At 61.9% G+C, this 18,388-nt stretch overlaps 3 protein-coding genes across 3 annotated transcripts; 2 read left to right on the forward strand and 1 right to left on the reverse strand.

The window, feature by feature from the left end:
- The first annotated feature begins 6,045 nt into the window (after positions 1–6,045).
- On the forward strand, positions 6,046–10,444 carry RAB15 (RAB15, member RAS oncogene family). Its single transcript, XM_062632557.1, has 7 exons — positions 6,046–6,263; positions 7,161–7,221; positions 7,339–7,399; positions 7,507–7,584; positions 7,666–7,755; positions 9,076–9,141; positions 10,223–10,444. The coding sequence occupies exons 1-7, from the start codon at positions 6,140–6,142 to the stop codon at positions 10,376–10,378; spliced, it is 636 nt and encodes a 211-aa protein (XP_062488541.1). The 5' UTR covers positions 6,046–6,139; the 3' UTR covers positions 10,379–10,444.
- Positions 10,445–12,569: 2,125 nt separating this feature from the next.
- GPX2 (glutathione peroxidase 2) lies at positions 12,570–13,315 on the forward strand. Its single transcript, XM_062632571.1, has 2 exons — positions 12,570–12,849; positions 12,957–13,315. The coding sequence occupies exons 1-2, from the start codon at positions 12,625–12,627 to the stop codon at positions 13,305–13,307; spliced, it is 576 nt and encodes a 191-aa protein (XP_062488555.1). The 5' UTR covers positions 12,570–12,624; the 3' UTR covers positions 13,308–13,315.
- Positions 13,316–16,009: 2,694 nt separating this feature from the next.
- On the reverse strand, positions 16,010–18,245 carry CHURC1 (churchill domain containing 1; the record flags this gene model as incomplete). The annotated part of the gene is made up of 2 exons (XM_062632584.1): positions 16,010–16,222; positions 18,100–18,245. Coding segments are annotated over 2 exons (239 nt in total), but the record flags the coding sequence as incomplete, so codon positions are not given.
- Positions 18,246–18,388: the final 143 nt, after the last annotated feature.

Below are 18,388 nucleotides of genomic sequence, written 5' to 3' on the forward strand. Positions count from 1 at the left end.
TCCCTGTACCCATCCCTGTACCCATCCCTGTACCCATCCCTGCATCCAGCCCCGCATCCATCCCTGTACCCATCCCTGTACCCAACCCTGCATCCATCCCTGCATCCATCCCTGTACCCATCCCTGTACCCATCCCTGCATCCATCCCTGTACCCATCCCTGTACCCATCCCTGTACCCATCCCTGTACCCATCCCTGCATCCATCCCTGTACCCATCCCTGTACCCATCCCTGTACCCATCCCTGCATCCATCCCTGCATCCATCCCTGTACCCATCCCTGTACCCATCCCTGCATCCATCCCTGTACCCATCCCTGTACCCATCCCTGTACCCAACCCTGCATCCATCCCTGCATCCATCCCTGTACCCATCCCTGTACCCATCCCTGTACCCATCCCTGCATCCATCCCTGTACCCATCCCTGTACCCATCCCTGCATCCAGCCCCGCATCCATCCCTGTACCCATCCCTGCATCCATCCCTGCATCCATCCCTGTACCCATCCCTGTACCCATCCCTGTACCCAAGCCTGCATCCATCCCTGCACCCATCCCTGCATCCATCCCTGCATCCATCCCTGTATCCATCCCTGCATCCATCCCTGCATCCATCCCTGCATCCATCCCTGTACCCATCCCTGCATCCATCCCTGTACCCATCCCTGCATCCATCCCTGCATCCATCCCTGCATCCATCCCTGTACCCATCCCTGCATCCATCCCTGTACCCATCCCTGTACCCATCCCTGCATCCATCCCTGTACCCATCCCTGCATCCACCCCTGTACCCATCCCTGCATCCATCCCTGCATCCATCCCTGCATCCATCCCTGTACCCATCCCTGTACCCATCCCTGCATCCATCCCTGTACCCATCCCTGTACCCATCCCTGTACCCATCCCTGTACCCATCCCTGCATCCATCCCTGCATCCATCCCTGTACCCATCCCTGTACCCATCCCTGCATCCATCCCTGTACCCATCCCTGTACCCATCCCTGTACCCAACCCTGCATCCATCCCTGCATCCATCCCTGTACCCATCCCTGTACCCATCCCTGTACCCATCCCTGTACCCATCCCTGCATCCATCCCTGTACCCAACCCTGCATCCATCCCTGCATCCATCCCTGTACCCAACCCTGCATCCATCCCTGCATCCATCCCTGTACCCATCCCTGTACCCATCCCTGTACCCATCCCTGTACCCATCCCTGCATCCATCCCTGTACCCAACCCTGCATCCATCCCTGCATCCATCCCTGTACCCATCCCTGCATCCATCCCTGTACCCATCCCTGCATCCATCCCTGTACCCATCCCTGTACCCATCCCTGCATCCATCCCTGCATCCATCCCTGTACCCATCCCTGTACCCATCCCTGCATCCATCCCTGTACCCATCCCTGCATCCATCCCTGTACCCATCCCTGTACCCATCCCTGCATCCATCCCTGTACCCAACCCTGCATCCATCCCTGCATCCATCCCTGTACCCATCCCTGTAACCATCCCTGTACCCATCCCTGTACCCATCCCTGTACCCATCCCTGCATCCATCCCTGTACCCAACCCTGCATCCATCCCTGCATCCATCCCTGTACCCATCCCTGCATCCATCCCTGTACCCATCCCTGCATCCATCCCTGCATCCATCCCTGTACCCATCCCTGTACCCATCCCTGCATCCATCCCTGTACCCATCCCTGCATCCATCCCTGTACCCATCCCTGTACCCATCCCTGCATCCATCCCTGTACCCAACCCTGCATCCATCCCTGCATCCATCCCTGTACCCATCCCTGTAACCATCCCTGTACCCATCCCTGTACCCATCCCTGTACCCATCCCTGCATCCATCCCTGTACCCATCCCTGCATCCATCCCTGCATCCATCCCTGTACCCATCCCTGCATCCATCCCTGTACCCATCCCTGTACCCAACCCTGCATCAATCCCTGTACCCAACCCTGCATCCATCCCTGCATCCATCCCTGCATCCATCCCTCCCTTCATCCCTGCATCCATCCCTGCATCCATCCCCGCATCTATCCCCGCATCCATCCCTGCATCCATCCCTGCATCCATCCCTGTACCCAACCCCACATCCATCCCTGCATCCATCCCTGCATCCATCCCTGTATCCATCCCTGCATCCATCTCTGCAACCCTGCATCCCTATATCCCTTATATCCCTTATATCCCTTATATCCTTTATATCCTTTATATCCCTATATCCATTATATCCCTATACCCTATATACCTATATCCCTATATCCCTTATATCCCTATATCCCTTATATCCCTTATATCCCTACATCCCTATATCCCTCTATCCCTATATCCGTTATATCCCTATATCCCTATATCCCTTATATCCCTCTATCCCTATATCCCTATATCCATTATATCCCTATATCCCTTATATCCCTATATCCCTTATATCCCTCTATCCCTATATCCCTATATCCCTATATCCCTATATCCATTATATCCCTATATCCCTTATATTCCTCTATCCCTATATCCCTTATATCCCTATATCCCTATTTCCCTATATCCCAAAGCCCCTCTCCATGTTCCCTGCAGCCCCTTCAGGCTCTGGAGCTGCCCTCAGGTCTCCCGTTCAGGAGCCCCCCCTCAGCCCTGCTCCAGGGCCATTCCCAACAGGAATCTCCCGCGCTCCTGGGTGCGGAAGGAGGGAATTCCGTCCCTGCCGTTCATCCCTGATGGCTCCAGCGCACCCAGAGCATCCTCAGCCGTGTTGGGACACGCAAAGACGGGATCAGGGAGCAGGGCGTTTATCCCGAGGAGCCCATTCCCAATGTCGGGAATACACAGGATAGGAAATCCGTGTGCACACACAGAGGGGGAATCCATAACCTTTAATGAGCAGCGCTTGGGTGCCAGCACCCACCAGCAACAGGCTGGTGTGTCACTGGCACCCAACCTGCACCCAGCACTACACCCCAGTACCCAGCACTACACCCCAGTACTACATCCAGCACCCAGCACAGCATCCAGCACCCAGCACTGCATCCAGCACCCAGCACTGCATCCAGCACCCAGCACTGCACCCCAGTACCCAGCACTGCACCCCAGTACCCAGCACCCAGCACCCATCACTGCACCCACTACCCAACACTGCACCCCAGCACCCAGCACTGCACCCCAGCACCCAGCACTTCACCCCAGTACCCAGCACCCATCACTGTACCCCAGTACCCAGCACCCATCACTGCACCCAGCACCCATCACTGCACCCCAGTACCCAGAACCTATTACTTCACCCAGCAACCAACACTGCACCCAACCTGCGTCCAGCACCCAGCACTGTACCCAACATCCCATACTGCACCCATGACTGCACCCAGGACCCAAAACTGCACCCAACATCCAATGCTGCACCCATCGTTGCACCCATCACTGCACCCAGCACCCATCCTATACCCACCACCCATCATGCACTCAGCACCCATCATGCACCCAACATCCATCCTGTACCCAACACTCATCATGAACCAGCACACATCCTGCACCCAACACCCATCACTGCACTCAGCACCCATCCTGCACCCAACACCCATCACTGCACCCAACACCCATCACTGCACCCAGCACCCATCACTGCACCCAACACCCATCCTGCACCCAGCACCCATCACTGCACCCAACACCCATCCTGCACCCAGCACCCATCACTGCACCCAGCACCCATCCTGCACCCAACCCCCATCACTGCACCCAACACCCATCACTGCACCCAGCACCCATCACTGCACCCAGCACCCATCCTGCACCCAACCCCCATCACTGCACCCAACACCCATCACTGCACCCAGCACCCATCACTGCACCCAGCACCCATCACTGCACCCAACACCCATCACTGCACCCAGCACCCATCACTGCACCCAACACCCATCACTGCACCCATCACCCATCCTGCACCCAGCACCCCCCCCGGTCCCTCCGCGGGTCTCCCCGGTGCAGCCCCGTGGGTCACCCCCTGTTCCCGCTGCACCCCCGGCCCTTCCCCTCTGTCTCCCCTTGCTCCCTGGGTGCTGAACCCAGGACAGGGGGGTCCTGGGGGGTCCCCGAGTGGCCCCTCCCCACATTCCCCCTTGCACCCCCCGATTCTCCCCCCCCCCCCCCCCCCCGTGCCCCACAGCATCCCCGGTACCTTCCTGCATCTCCCGGTGCGTCCCCTCCTGCCCCCCTGCGCATCCCCCGTGTGCCTGGAGCATCCCTGGTGCTCCCTCCCCTGCATCCCGGTCCATCCCCGGTACCCGCTGTCCCAGACCATTCCCGGTGTCCCTCCCGGTGTATCCCCCGTCCCCTCCCCATGTTCTTCCCCCTGCATCCCCCGGTATTCCCGGTGCTCTCGCGGTGCATCCCCGGTATCCCCCTCCCCGTACCCCAGACCATCCCCTGTATCCCCCGGTCCATCCCCCCTGTCGCTCCCCTCCGTTTCCCAAAGCATCTCCAGGTGCATCCCCGGTGTCCCCTGGATCCCCCGGTTTTCCCACCTCGCTTCCCACAGCATCCTCCCGTGGGTGGCACCCACGGTGCATCCCCGGTGCTCCCTCCCCAGCATCCCCCGGTTCTCCCGCTGGTCCGTCCCCCGGTGTTCCCCCGGTCCACCCCCGGTATCGCTCCCCCTGTTCTCCAAAGCGTTCCCCGGTCCATCCCCGGTGCTTTCCCCCCATCATTCCCCACTCCATTCCCAGGGTTCCCCCGGTCCATTCCCGCTGTCTCGCCCCATCATTCCCCACACCATCCCCGGTGCTTTCTCTTCTACATCCGCCGGTCCCTCCCCAGTGTCACTCCCCATTCCCCCGGTGCATCCCTGGTCCTCCCTCCCCTGCATCCCCCGGTTTTCCCGCGGTCTATTCCTGCTTCATCCCCTGCATCCTCCGCTCCATCCCCTGCATCCCTCGGTCCATCCCCGCTCCATCACCTGCATCCCCCCGCTCCATCCCCTGCATCCCTCGGTCCATCCCCGCTCCATCCCTGCATCCCCTGCTCCATCCCGGCTCCATCCCTGCATCCCCTGCTCCATCCCCGCTCCATCCCTGCATCCCCTGCTCCATCCCGGCTCCATCCCTGCATCCCCTGCTCCATCCCGGCTCCATCCCTGCATCCCCTGCTCCATCCCCGCTCCATCCCTGCATCCCCTGCTCCATCCCCGCTCCATCCCTGCATCCCCTGCTCCATCCCCACTCCATCCCCCGCTCCATCCCTGCATCCCCCGCTCCATCCCCTCTCCATCCCCCGCTCCATCCCTGCATCCCCCGCTCCATCCCCGCTCCATCCCTGCATTCCCCGTTCCATCCCCGCTCCATCCCCGTTCCATCCCTGCATCCCTCGGTCCATCCCCGTTCCATCCCCGCTCCATCCCTGAATCTCTCGGTCCATCCCTGTTCCATCCCCGTTCCATCCCCGCTCCATCCCCGCTCCATCCCTACGTCTCTCGGTCCATCCTCGCTCCATCCCCGTTCCATCCCCGCTCCTTCCCTGCATTCCCCGTTCCATCCCCGCTCCATCCCCGTTCCATCCCTGCATCCCTCGGTCCATCCCCGTTCCATCCCCGCTCCTTCCCTGCATCCCTCGGTCCATCCCCGTTCCATCCCCCGTTCCATCCCCGCTCCTTCCCTGCATCCCCCGTTCCATCCCCGCTCCATCCCTGAATCTCTCGGTCCATCCCTGTTCCATCCCCGTTCCATCCCCGCTCCATCCCCGCTCCATCCCTACGTCTCTCGGTCCATCCTCGCTACATCCCCGCTCCATCCCCGCTCCATCCCTGCATCCCCCGTTCCATCCCCGCTCCATCCCCGTTCCATCCCTGCATCCCTCGGTCCATCCCCGTTCCATCCCTGCATCCCTCGGTCCATCCCCGCTCCATCCCTGCATCCCCCGTTCCATCCCCGCTCCATCCCCGCTCCATCCCTGCATCCCTCTGTCCTTCCCCGTTCCATCCCCGCTCCATCCCCGGTGTCTCCCCCCACATCCCCTCTTGCACCCGCCCCCAGCCCTCGCCCCGCCCCGGTGCCAGCCCGGCGCGGTGGCGGTGGCGGCGGCGCAGCGCTCCCGGCCCCGGTTACCGGCGGCGGCGGCCCCGGTGCGGCCCGGGCGGCCATGGCCAAGCAGTACGACGTGTTGTTCCGGCTGCTGCTGCTGGGAGACTCGGGCGTGGGCAAGACCTGCCTGCTCTGCCGCTTCACCGACAACCAGTTCCACCCCGCGCACATCTCCACCATCGGTACCGGCCGCACCGGGGACGCGGGAGCCACGGAACGGGGGAAGCGGGGAGCCCTGAGCACCGGGGAGATGGGGAACCCGGGGGACAAGGCACCGGGGAACGGGGAAGCGGAGCACCCGGGAAGCAGCGGCACCGGGGAACCGGGAGAGGTGGAAGAGAAGCGGCGCTAGGGAACGGGGAACCGGGGAGCCAGGAGCTCTGGGGAGACAAGGGAAAGGGGGAACCGGGAGCACTGGGCGACGGGGGAGACAAAGCACCGGGGAACGGGGGACCGGGGACACCGGGGAACCAGGAGCATCGGGAAACCGGGAGCGACGGGGAGCCAAGGCACCAGGGAAGCGGGGACACCGGGAGAGCTGCGGGCCTGGGGAACCGGGAGCGACGGGGAGCAGAGGCACCGGGGAACGGGGGACACCGGGGGAGCTGCGGGCCTGGGAACCGGGAGCAACGGGGATCCAAGGCACCGGGGAACGGGAAACCGCTGGCACCGGGGGGCGGTGGGCACCGGGAGCAGCGGGGAAACGGGAAAGCCGTGGGCACCGGGGATGTCCCGGGAACACAGCGGGGGATGCAGGGGAGGAAGCATCGGGGAACCGCGGGCACCGGGAGCGCTGGGGAGCCGCAGCACCGGGGAAGGCGGAGATGGGGGCACCTGGAACGGAAACACCCGGGGGGCTGCAGCACCGGGGAGCCGGGAACCGGGAGCATCCCCGGGGGCTGGTGCCGGGTGTGGGTACGGGGGAGCCCCGGGACCCGGTTTGGCTTCACAACGGGGCCTGGAGAGGGACCGGGACGGGGTGGGAGGAGCAGGGCAGGGGGCCCCGGTGCCGGTACCCCCGGTGTGTGTTCGGGGGGGGACCCCAAGAGACCCCCATAACCCCCCCCCCCCCATCGCAGGCGTTGACTTCAAGATGAAGACCATCGAGGTGGACGGCATCAAGGTGCGGATCCAGATCTGGTGAGTGCCGGGGGGGGTGAACCCGGGTCCTACCCCCTCAAAACGGGGATGGGGGGGGGGGGCTGAGGACCGGGCACGGCTCAGGCCATGGGTGCTGAGCCCTCGGCCCCGGTGCAGGGACACGGCAGGGCAGGAGCGGTACCAGACCATCACCAAGCAGTACTACCGGCGGGCACAGGTACGGGCAAGGGGATGGGGGGGGACAGAGGAGAGGGGAAACTGAGGCACGGGGGGGGGGGGGTTAAATGGCCACATCCATCCCCCCCCAAACCCCATATTCCATAGGGCATCTTCCTGGTGTACGACATCAGCAGCGAGCGCTCCTACCAGCACATTGTGAAGTGGGCCAGCGACGTGGATGAGGTCTGGGGCGGAAGGGGGGGGGTTCTCCTCGATGGAATGGGGGGGTTCTCACGTTGCTCCCCCCCTACCCCACCCCATCAGTACGCCCCCGATGGTGTCCAGAAGATCCTCATTGGGAACAAGGCGGACGAGGAGCACAAGAGGCAAGTGGCCAAAGAGCAAGGGCTGCAGGTGAGCGGGGGCTGTGGGGTGCCCCCCCCCCCCCCCTGCACCCCGGCATGGACGGAGTCCCCCTGCATCCACAGGGACCCCAGCAGCCCTCCTGCAGCCCTATGTGTGTCCATACCCCCCCAACAGCATGACCAGGGACCCCCCCCAGTGTGACCCCAAATCCTCCCCCCTGCACCCCGACATGGACAGAGCCCCCTATGAGCCCCCCTGTACCCCATAGGGACCCCAGCAGCCCGCCTGCAGCCCTATGTGTGTCCATACCCCCCCCAACAGCATGACCAGGGACCCCCCCAAGTGTGGCCCCAAATCCTCCCCCCTGCACCCCGACATGGACAGAGCCCCCTATGAGCCCCCCTGTACCCCATAGGGACCCCAGCAGCCTGCCTGCAGCCCTATGTGTGTTCATACCCCCCCAACAGCATGACCAGGGACCCCCCCCAAGTGTGACCCCAAATCCTCCCCCCTGCACCCCGACATGGACAGAGCCCCCCTGTACCCCATAAGGACCCCAGCAGCCCTATGTGTGTCCATACCCCCCCAACAGCATGACCAGGGACCCCCCCCAGTGTGACCCCAAATCCTCCCCCCTGCACCCCGATATAGACAGAGCCCCCCATGGGCCCCCCTGTACCCCATAGGGACCCCAGCAGCCCTCCTGCAGCCCTATGTGTGTCCATACCCCCCCCAACAGCATGACCAGGAACCCCCTCATTGCCCCCCCCCAGAGTGACCCCAAATCCCCCCCCTGCACCCCGACATGGACAGAGCCCCCCATGGCCCCCCCGTACCCCATAGGGACCCCAGCAGCCCTCCTGCAGCCCTATGTGTGTCCATACCCCCCCAACAGCATGACCAGGGACCCCCCCCCAAGTGTGACCCCAAATCCCCCCCCTGCACCCCCATATAGACAGAGCCCCCCATGAGCCCCCCCGTACTCCATAGGGACCCCAATAACCCTCCTGCACCCCTATTTGTGTCCATTCCCCCCTCTCCAGCGTTATCAGCCCCCCCCATCATACTCAAGCCCCCCCCCCCAGTGCCTGCGCACCCCCAGGACCGCTCTTACATGTCCCTGTGTGTCCCCCCCCATAACCCCAACCACCCCCCTGCACCCCAACATAGCCCCTGTACCCCCAATGCACCCAGACCCCCCCCGAGTCGCCCTTGCTCCCATCACCCAGCCCCACTGGGTGCCCCTATTGCAGCCCCCCCCACCCCATAGCCAGCACAGCCCCTTCATGTGCCCTGGGGGGGGGGGGGAGGGGACGGGGGGGGGCACACATTGGGGGTGCTGGTGCCCCCCCAACCCCTCGCCTGCAGCTGGCCAGGGAGTATGGGATGGATTTCTATGAGACCAGCGCCTGCAGCAACCTCAACATCAAGGAGGTATTGGGGGGGGCAATAAAAGGGGGTTAGGGGGGGCAATAGGAGGGGGGTCAGAGGGGGTCAATAAAAGGGGGGTCAGGGGGGTCAATAAAAGGGGTGTCAGGGGGACAATAAAAGGGGGCTCGGGGGGGCAATAAGAGGGGGTTCAGGAGGGTCAATAAAATGGGGTTCGGGTGGTCAATAAAAGGGGGGTCAGAGGGGGTCAATAAAAGGGGGTTCAGGAGGGTCAATAAAGGGGGGTCGGGGGTCAATAAAGAGGGCTCGGGGGGTCAATATAAAGGGGGTTCAGGGGGGTCAATATAAAGGGGGCTCAGGGGGGTCAATAAAAGGGGCTTAAGGGGAGGTCAATAAAAGGGGGTTCAGGAGGGTCAATAAAAGGATGGTCGGGGGGTCAATAAAAGGGGGGTCAATAAAAGGGGGTTCAGGGGGGTCAATAAAAGGGGGTTCGGGGGGGTCAATAAAAGGGGGGTCAATAAAAGGGGGTTCAGGGGGTCAATAAAAGGGGGTCGGGGGGTCAATAAAAGGGGGTTCGGGGGGGTCAATAAAAGGGGGTTCAGGGGGGTCAATAAAGGGGGGCTCAATAAAAGGGGGTTCAGGGGGACAATAAAAGGGGGCTCGGGGGGCAATAAGAGGGGATTCAGGAGGGTCAATAAAAGGGGGTTCAGGGGGTCAATAAAAGGGGGGTCAGAGGGGGTCAATAAAAGGGGGTTCGGGGGGGCAATAAAAGGGGGGTCAGAGGGGGTCAATAAAAGGGGCTTAAGGGGAGGTCAATAAAAGGGGGTCAGGGGGGTCAATAAAAGGGGCTTAAGGGGAGGTCAATAAAAGGGGGTTCAGGAGGGTCAATAAAAGGATGGTCGGGGGGTCAATAAAAGGGGGTCAGGGGGGTCAATAAAAGGATGGTCGGGGGGCCAATAAAAGGGGGGTCAATAAAAGGATGGTCGGGGGTCAATAAAAGGGGGGTCAATAAAAGGGGGTTCAGGGGGGGTCAATAAAAGGGGGTTCGGGGGGTCAATAAATGGGGGTCAGGGGGGTCAATAAAAGGGGGTTCGGGGGGTCCCCCATTCTCACCCCCCGTTCGCAGTCCTTCACGCGGCTGACGGAGCTGGTGCTGCAGGCGCACCGCAAGGAGCTGGAGGGGCTGCGGGCCCCCCCCCGCACCCCCCCCTTGGCCCGCTTGGAGGAGGCCGAGCAGCAGCCCCTGTGCAGCGAGGACACCCCCAAAACCTGCTGGTGTTGAAGCATGGACACCCCCCCCCCCCCCATGGACCCCTCTTTGGATTCCCCCCCATCCCTGGGCTGTGCTGGGGGGTGCGGGATGGGGCAGCCCCATGGAGGGGGGTGATGGGGACAGATGGGGTGAGCCCACGCAGCACCCATGGAGGGGGGGGGGGGGCGCGATGGGTGCTGGTGCCCCCCCCCCCCATGCCCATGGACACCCCCCCCCCCCGTTTTACACGTACAATAAAGGTGATGCTGGAGGTGGCCGGGGCTCGGTGCTGCTGGGGGTGCTCCATGGGGCCCGGGGAGGTGGGGGGGGGGGGGGGGTCTATGGGTGGCTGTGCCCCATTGGAGCCCCCGGCACCGGGCATGGGGCAGGGCCAGGGCACGGCAACTTGAGCGGGTATCAATAATTGAGGCTGTGCCGGGGCTGGTGTCCTCTTTCCAGGCCAGGGGATGGGGATGTGGGTTGCTGGGTCCATGGGGTGCTATGTCTATGGGGTGCTGGGTCTAGGGGTGCTGGGTCTATGGGGTGCTGTGCCCATGGGGTGCTGTGCCCATGGGGTGCTGTGTCTATGGGGTGCTGGGTCCATGAGGTACTGTGTCCATGGGGTGCTGGGTCTATGGGTGCTGTGCCCATGGGGTGCTGTGTCCATGAGGTACTGTGTCCATGGGGTGCTATGTCTATGGGGTGCTGTGTCTATGGGGTGCTGTGTCCATGAGGTGCTGTGTCCATGGGGTGCTGTGCCCATGGGTTGCTGTGCCCATGGGGTGCTGTGTCTATGGGGTGCTGGGTCCATGAGGTACTGTGCCCATGGGGTGCTATGTCTATGGGGTGCTGGGTCTATGAGGTACTGTGCCCACGGGGTGCTGGGTCTATGGGTGCTGTGCCCATCACCACTGCCAGCTCAGCCCCAGCTGTGGGAGCATCCCCAGAGGGATGCATGAGCTGGCCCTGGCATGGACAGGGATGTCGTTGTCAGACAGCTCGGTGATGGGCACTGGGAAGGGTTGGCAGCAGGATGATGGTTGGCATTGGATCCTGGTGGGCATCGGCATGGATGGGTACTGGGATGGTGATGGGTACCAGATCCTGATGGGCATTGGCATGGATGGGTACTGGGATGGTGATGGGTACCAGATCCTGATGGGCATTGGCATGGATGGGCACTGGGATGGTGATGTGTATTGGGATGCTGGTGGGCATTGACATGGATGGGCACTGGGATGATGATGGGTACCAGGATCCTGGTGGGCATCAGAATGAATGGGCACTGGGATGGTGATGGGTATTGGGATGGTGATGGGTATTGAGATGCTGGCGGGCATTGGCATGGATGGGTACTGGGATGGTGATGGGTACCAGATCCTGATGGGCATTGGCATGGGTGGGCACTGGGATGGTGATGGGTATTGTGATGCTGGTGGGCATTGGCATGGATGGGCACTGGGATGGTAATGGGTACCAGGATCCTGGTGGGCATCGGAATGGATGGGTACTGGGATGGCAGCTGACACTGGGATGATGATGGGTACCAGGATCCTGGTGGGCATCAGAATGAATGGGCACTGGGATGGTGATGGATACTGGGATGCTAGTGGGCATTGGCATGGATGGGCACTGGGATGGCAGCTGGCACTGGGATGGTGATGGGCACCAGGATCCTGGTGAGCATTGGCATGGATGGGCACTGGGCTGGTGATGGGCACTGGGCTGGGTGGGCAGCAGGATGATGATTGGCATTGGATGGTGGTGGGCATTGGCATGGATGGGCATTGGGATCCTGGTGGGCACTGAGCTGGTGATAGGCACTGGGCTGGGTGGGCATTGGCATGGATGGGCACCGGGAAGATGCTGGGCCCAAAGCAGATGGATGCCAGGGTGAACACCGGCCCTGGGACCAGTGGGCACCAGCGCTGGTGGGCAGGCAGCAGGCACCGGGACGGCGAACACCGGCAGCCCGCAGGCGATGCCAAGGCAGCCTCAAGGTGGGATCCACACCGCGCCCCCCATTCCCCACCCCATGTGGGTCCGAGCCCCCCCCCCGGGCACAGGGAACAGCATCCGCGCCATCAATTATTGAGCTGGGTTGGAGCATCCGCGGCCCTGGCCCCGCGCCACCGCTCCCTGCCCGCGCCAGGGCGGACGGCTCCGGTTTCCAGCGGCACGGCTCCGGCTTCCAGCCCATCACGTGGGGCCCCACGAAGCCCTTAAGGCTGCTGGCGGGCGCGGGGGGCAAGGCGAGGCAGCAGCACCCCGCAGCCATGAGCATCCCCATCGCCAAGTCCTTCTACGACCTGAGCGCCACCTCCTTGCAAGGGGAGAGGGTGGATTTCAACGTGTTCCGGGGCCGCGTGGTGCTCATCGAGAACGTGGCTTCGCTCTGAGGCTCCACGGTGCGGGATTACACCCAGCTCAACCAGCTGCAGGCCCGCTACCCGCGGCGGCTGGTGGTGCTGGGCTTCCCCTGCAACCAGTTCGGCTGCCAGGTAAGAGCAGCGGGCGGGACGGGAGCGCGAAGCTCAGCGCGGTGCTGCTGGAGCATCCCCAACCCATCGGTGAGCGTTGTCCTCGATGGGGGGGTTCCTGCTTCCAGGAGAACGGCACCAACGAGGAGATCCTCAGCATCCTGAAGCACGTGCGGCCGGGCGGCGGCTTCGAGCCCAACTTCACCCTGTTCCAGAAGTGCCAGGTGAACGGCGCCGACACGCACCCGGTCTTCGCCTACCTGAAGCTCCATCTCCCCGCGCCGGCCGACGAAGCGGGGACCCTCATGGTGGAGCCGCGCTTCTTGGCCTGGAGCCCCGTGCGGCGCTCCGACGTCTCCTGGAACTTCGAGAAGTTCCTGGTGGGCCCCGAGGGGGAACCGTTCCGGCGCTACAGCCCCCGCACGGCCACGGCGCAGCTGGAACCCGACATCCAGCGCCTCCTCAAGCTGGCCAAGTAGGAGCCGGGGCCCAGGCGCCGCGGTCCCCGGCACGCTCCCGGCTCTCCGCAGGGTGACGGTCCCCTCCGAAACGGCCGCGGGGAGGGGGCTGGATGGGGGCAGAGAGCGGGAGGCACCGTGGGGCTGTGGGGGGCAATAAAGGAGGAGGGAGCGAACCCCAAAGTGTGCCTGGTGTGGTGGGGCTGGGGTAAGGGGGAGCGGGGGGAAAAGCACCTGCATGCTGGATGGGGTGGTGGATGGAGCGGTGCCCGGCTCCCTAGGGGGTCATGGGGGGCCAAGGGCAGCATCGCACCCCAAGGAGTGATTTTGGGTGTCATTGGGTGCCAAGGGCAGCATTGCATCCCACAGGACTGATTTTGGGTGTCATTGGGGCCAAGGGCAGCATCGCACCCCAAGGACTGATTTTGGGTGTCTTTGGGGCCAAGGGCAGCATCGTATCCCATGGGACTGATTTTGGGTGTCACTGGGGCCAAGGGCAGCATCGCATCCCACAGGACTGATTTTGGGTGTCATTGGGGGCCAAGGGCAGCATCGCACCCCAAGGACTGATTTTGGGTGTCACTGGGGCCAAGGGCAGCATCGCATCCCACAGGACTGATTTTGGGTGTCACTGGGGCCAAGGGCAGCATTGCACCCCACGGGACTGATTTTGGGTGTCATTGGGTGCCAAGGGCAGCATTGCATCCCACAGCACTGATTTTGGGTGTCATTGGGTGCCAAGGACAGCATTGCACCCCAAGGACTGATTTTGGGTGTCACTGGGTGCCAAGGGCGACATTGCATCCCAAGGAGTGATTTTGGGTGTCGTTGGGGCCAAGGGCAGCATTGCACCCCAAGGACTGATTTTGGGTGTCACTGGGTGCCAAGGGCAGCATTGCATCCCAAGGGACTGATTTTGGGTGTCATTGGGGCCAAGGGCAGCATCGCATCCCACAGGACTGATTTTGGGTGTCATTGGGGGCCAAGGGCAGCATCGCACCCCATGGACTGATTTTGGGTGTCACTGGGGCCAAGAGCAGCATTGCATCCCACGGGACTGATTTTGGGTGTCACTGGGGGCCAAGGGCAGCATTGCATCCCATGGGACTGATTTTGGGTGTCACTGGGGGCCAAGGGCGGCATTGCACCCCAAGGACTGATTTTGGGTGTCATTGGGGGCCAAGGGCAGCATTGCACCCCAAGGACTGATTTTGGGTGTCACTGGGGGCCAAGGGCAGCATTGCACCCCAAGGACTGATTTTGGGTGTCATTGGGGCCAAGGGCAGCATTGCACCCCACGGGACTGATTTTGGGTGTCACTGGGGGCAAAGGGCAGCATCGCACCCCAAGGACTGATTTTGGGTGTCATTGGGGCCAAGGGCAGCATTGCATCCCACGGGACTGATTTTGGCTGTCATTGGGTGCCAAGGGCAGCATTGCATCCCACGGGACTGATTTTGGGTGTCATTGGGTGCCAAGGGCAGCATTGCATCCCACAGGACTGATTTTGGGTGTCATTGGGTGCCAAGGGCAGCATCGCATCCCAAGGACTGATTTTGGGTGTCATTGGGTGCCAAGGGCAGCATTGCATCCCACAGGACTGATTTTGGGTGTCATTGGGTGCCAAGGGCAGCATTGCACCCCAAGGACTGATTTTGGGTGTCATTGGGGGCCAAGGGCAGCATTGCATCCCATGGGACTGATTTTGGGTGTCACTGGGGGCCAAGGGCAGCATTGCACCCCAAGGACTGATTTTGGGTGTCATTGGGTGCCAAGGGCAGCATTGCATCCCAAGGACTGATTTTGGGTGTCATTGGGTGCCAAGGGCAGCATCGCATCCCAAGGACTGATTTTGGGTGTCATTGGGTGCCAAGGGCAGCATCGCATCCCAAGGAGTGATTTTGGGTGTCATTGGGTGCCAAGGGCAGCATCGCACCCCAAGGACTGATTTTGGGTGTCACTGGGGGCAAAGGGCAGCATTGCATCCCAAGGACTGATTTTGGGTGTCACTGGGGCCAAGGGCAGCATTGCACCCCAAGGAGTGATTTTGGGTGTCACTGGGGGCCAAGGGCAGCATTGCACCCCAAGGAGTGATTTTGGGTGTCACTGGGGGCCAAGGGCAGCATTGCACCCCAAGGAGTGATTTTGGGTGTCATTGGGTGCCAAGGGCAGCATTGCATCCCAAGGAGTGATTCTGGGTGTCATTGGGTGCCAAGGGCAGCATCACACCCCAAGGACGGATTTTGGGGTGTCACTGGGTGCCAAGGGTACCACTGCACCCCAGGGAGGGATTTTGGGGTGTCATTGGGTGACACAACCCAAGGAAACAGGACTTGGTGGGTGCAGTGATCCCAAGTAGCTTCTCAGCAGGGTTTGGGAGAGCAGGATGGGTGCTGAGGTGCTGGGAAGGGCTGGATCCACTCAAAGGGAAGGAATCCCATAGCCTCACAGGAAGGAAAAGCCCCCCAGCCAGCTATGGGGGGCCCATGGGGGTGAAGGCTGTAACACGTCATGTTTATTGCCCCACACATGTGGGTTCCTGAGGTGGGGTGAGCACCCTTTGGGACCCCTTTGTGGGGTGACAACAAGCTGGGGACCCCTTCATGTCTTCAGCACATGGAGGGGGGCTCAGGTTGTGGTGCTCCTGCCTCTTCCTGGAGCTGGGATGCGGGTATGGGAGCATGGAAGCATCCGGCATCCACCACATCCAGGCTGGAGAGGAATCAGGTAAAGGACCACGTTATCCATAGGGATCCCGATGCCAGGGATCTCCTGGTGCGGATGGGGAGTGGGAAGGGAGGTCCTGGGACACCCAGGGATTCAGAGTGGGATCCAAACTGGCTTCAAAAGAGAGGAGTCATCTGCCTGGGGTCATCAGGGAGGATGCTGATGGAGTCCTCAGCCCGGCCACAGAGCAGGCACAGCATGGTGTATTCCTGGTGGGACACAGAGGGATGAGCACAGGAGGGTGTATTCCTGGTGGGATAGAGAGGGATGAGCACAGGAGGGTGTATTCCTGGTGGGATAGAGAGGGATGAGCACAGGAGGGTGTATTCCTGGTGGGATGCAGAGGGATGAGCACAGGAGGGTGTATTCCTGGTGGGACACAGAGGGATGAGCACAGGAGGGTGTATTCCTGGTGGGATACAGAGGGATGAGCACAGGAGGGTGTATTCCTGGTGGGATAGAGAGGGATGAGCACAGGAGGGTGTATTCCTGATGGGATAGAGAGGGATGAGCACAGGAGGGTGTATTCCTGGTGGGACACAGAGGGATGAGCACAGGAGGGTGTATTCCTGGTGGGATAGAGAGGGATGAGCACAGGAGGGTGTATTCCTGGTGGGACACAGAGGGATGAGCACAGGAGGGTGTATTCCTGGTGGGATAGAGAGGGATGAGCACAGGAGGGTGTATTCCTGGTGGGATACAGAGGGATGAGCACAGGGGGGTGTATTCCTGGTGGGATGCAGAGGGATGAGCACAGGAGGGTGTATTCCTGGTGGGACACAGAGGGATGAGCACAGGGGGGTGTATTCCTGGTGGGATACAGAGGGATGAGCACAGGAGGGTGTATTCCTGGTGGGACACAGAGGGATGAGCACAGGAGGGTGTATTCCTGGTGGGATAGAGAGGGATGAGCACTGGGGGGTGTATTCCTGGTGGGACTCAGAGGGATGAGCACAGGAGGGTGTATTCCTGGTGGGATACAGAGGGATGAGCACAGGAGGGTGTATTCCTGGTGGGATAGAGAGGGATGAGCACAGGGGGGTGTATTCCTGGTGGGATAGAGAGGGATGAGCACAGGGGGGTGTATTCCTGGTGGGACGCAGAGGGATGAGCACAGGGGGGTGTATTCCTGGTGGGATAGAGAGGGATGAGCACAGGAGGGTGTATTCCTGATGGGATACAGAGGGATGAGCACCCGGGGGGTGTATTCCTGATGGGATAGAGAGGGATGAGCACAGGAGGGTGTATTCCTGATGGGATACAGAGGGATGAGCACTGGGGGGTGTATTCCTGATGGGATACAGAGGGATGAGCACAGGAGGGTGTATTCCTGGTGGGATACAAAGGGATGAGCACTGGGGGGTGTATTCCTGGTGGGACAGAGAGGGATGAGCACAGGGGGGTGTATTCCTGGTGGGATAGAGAGGGATGAGCACAGGAGGGTGTATTCCTGATGGGATACAGAGGGATGAGCACCCGGGGGGTGTATTCCTGATGGGATAGAGAGGGATGAGCACAGGAGGGTGTATTCCTGGTGGGATACAGAGGGATGAGCACTAGGGGGTGTATTCCTGATGGGATACAGAGGGATGAGCACTGGGGGGTGTATTCCTGATGGGATACAGAGGGATGAGCACAGGAGGGTGTATTCCTGGTGGGATACAAAGGGATGAGCACTGGGGGGTGTATTCCTGGTGGGATAGAGAGGGATGAGCACAGGGGGGTTTATTCCTGATGGGATAGAGGGGGGGGGCTGCCACTGCAGCTCCTCTGCTCTCCCACAGGGAAACCCAACCCGGCTCCACCACCCGATCCCCGACTGCAATCGGATCCAGCAGGATCCTGTTTCCAGCTCTCCCCCCCCGTTTTCCAGCCTTCAGTGCTGCCCAGGGAACGTGCCAGGGAGGAGGAGGGCAGAGCCATGCCTGCCCGCACCCACAGCCCCACCGGCAAGCACGAGGTGAGCTGGGGAGCCGGGCCCAGCGCAAGCATCCGGATGGCTTCTGGAAGCACAGGGAGAGCCTGGACCATCAGTGGGGTGTCCCCATTGCTGTGGGGGGGGCACAAAGCGGGGTGCGGGGGGTACCTGGTAGTCGTCCACCACGCTGAAGGTGTACTCGTGGCGAGCAATGAGGTGGTGGCAGCTCCGGCACAGGTCTGGGGTGGGGGGAGAGGACACCGGGATAAAGGGATGTGGCTGCTCCCAACCCTGGCCTTTCCCATCCCGATGCCCTCAGCCCCTTGGGGGCAAAGGGATGACCCCCCCCTCCCCTTCCCCAGCACCTAAACCTCTTCCCAGCCATCAGCTCCCTGACACCCCCAACCCCAAACCTTGAGATCCCCCCCCCTTAAACATCACTTCCCCAGCCGTGACC

This window comes from Pezoporus occidentalis, unplaced genomic scaffold (genome assembly GCF_034315485.1).
Source record: "Pezoporus occidentalis ecotype Australia unplaced genomic scaffold, CSIRO_AGI_Poc_V1 ctg1108, whole genome shotgun sequence".
Classification (NCBI taxonomy): Eukaryota; Metazoa; Chordata; class Aves; order Psittaciformes; family Psittacidae; genus Pezoporus; species Pezoporus occidentalis.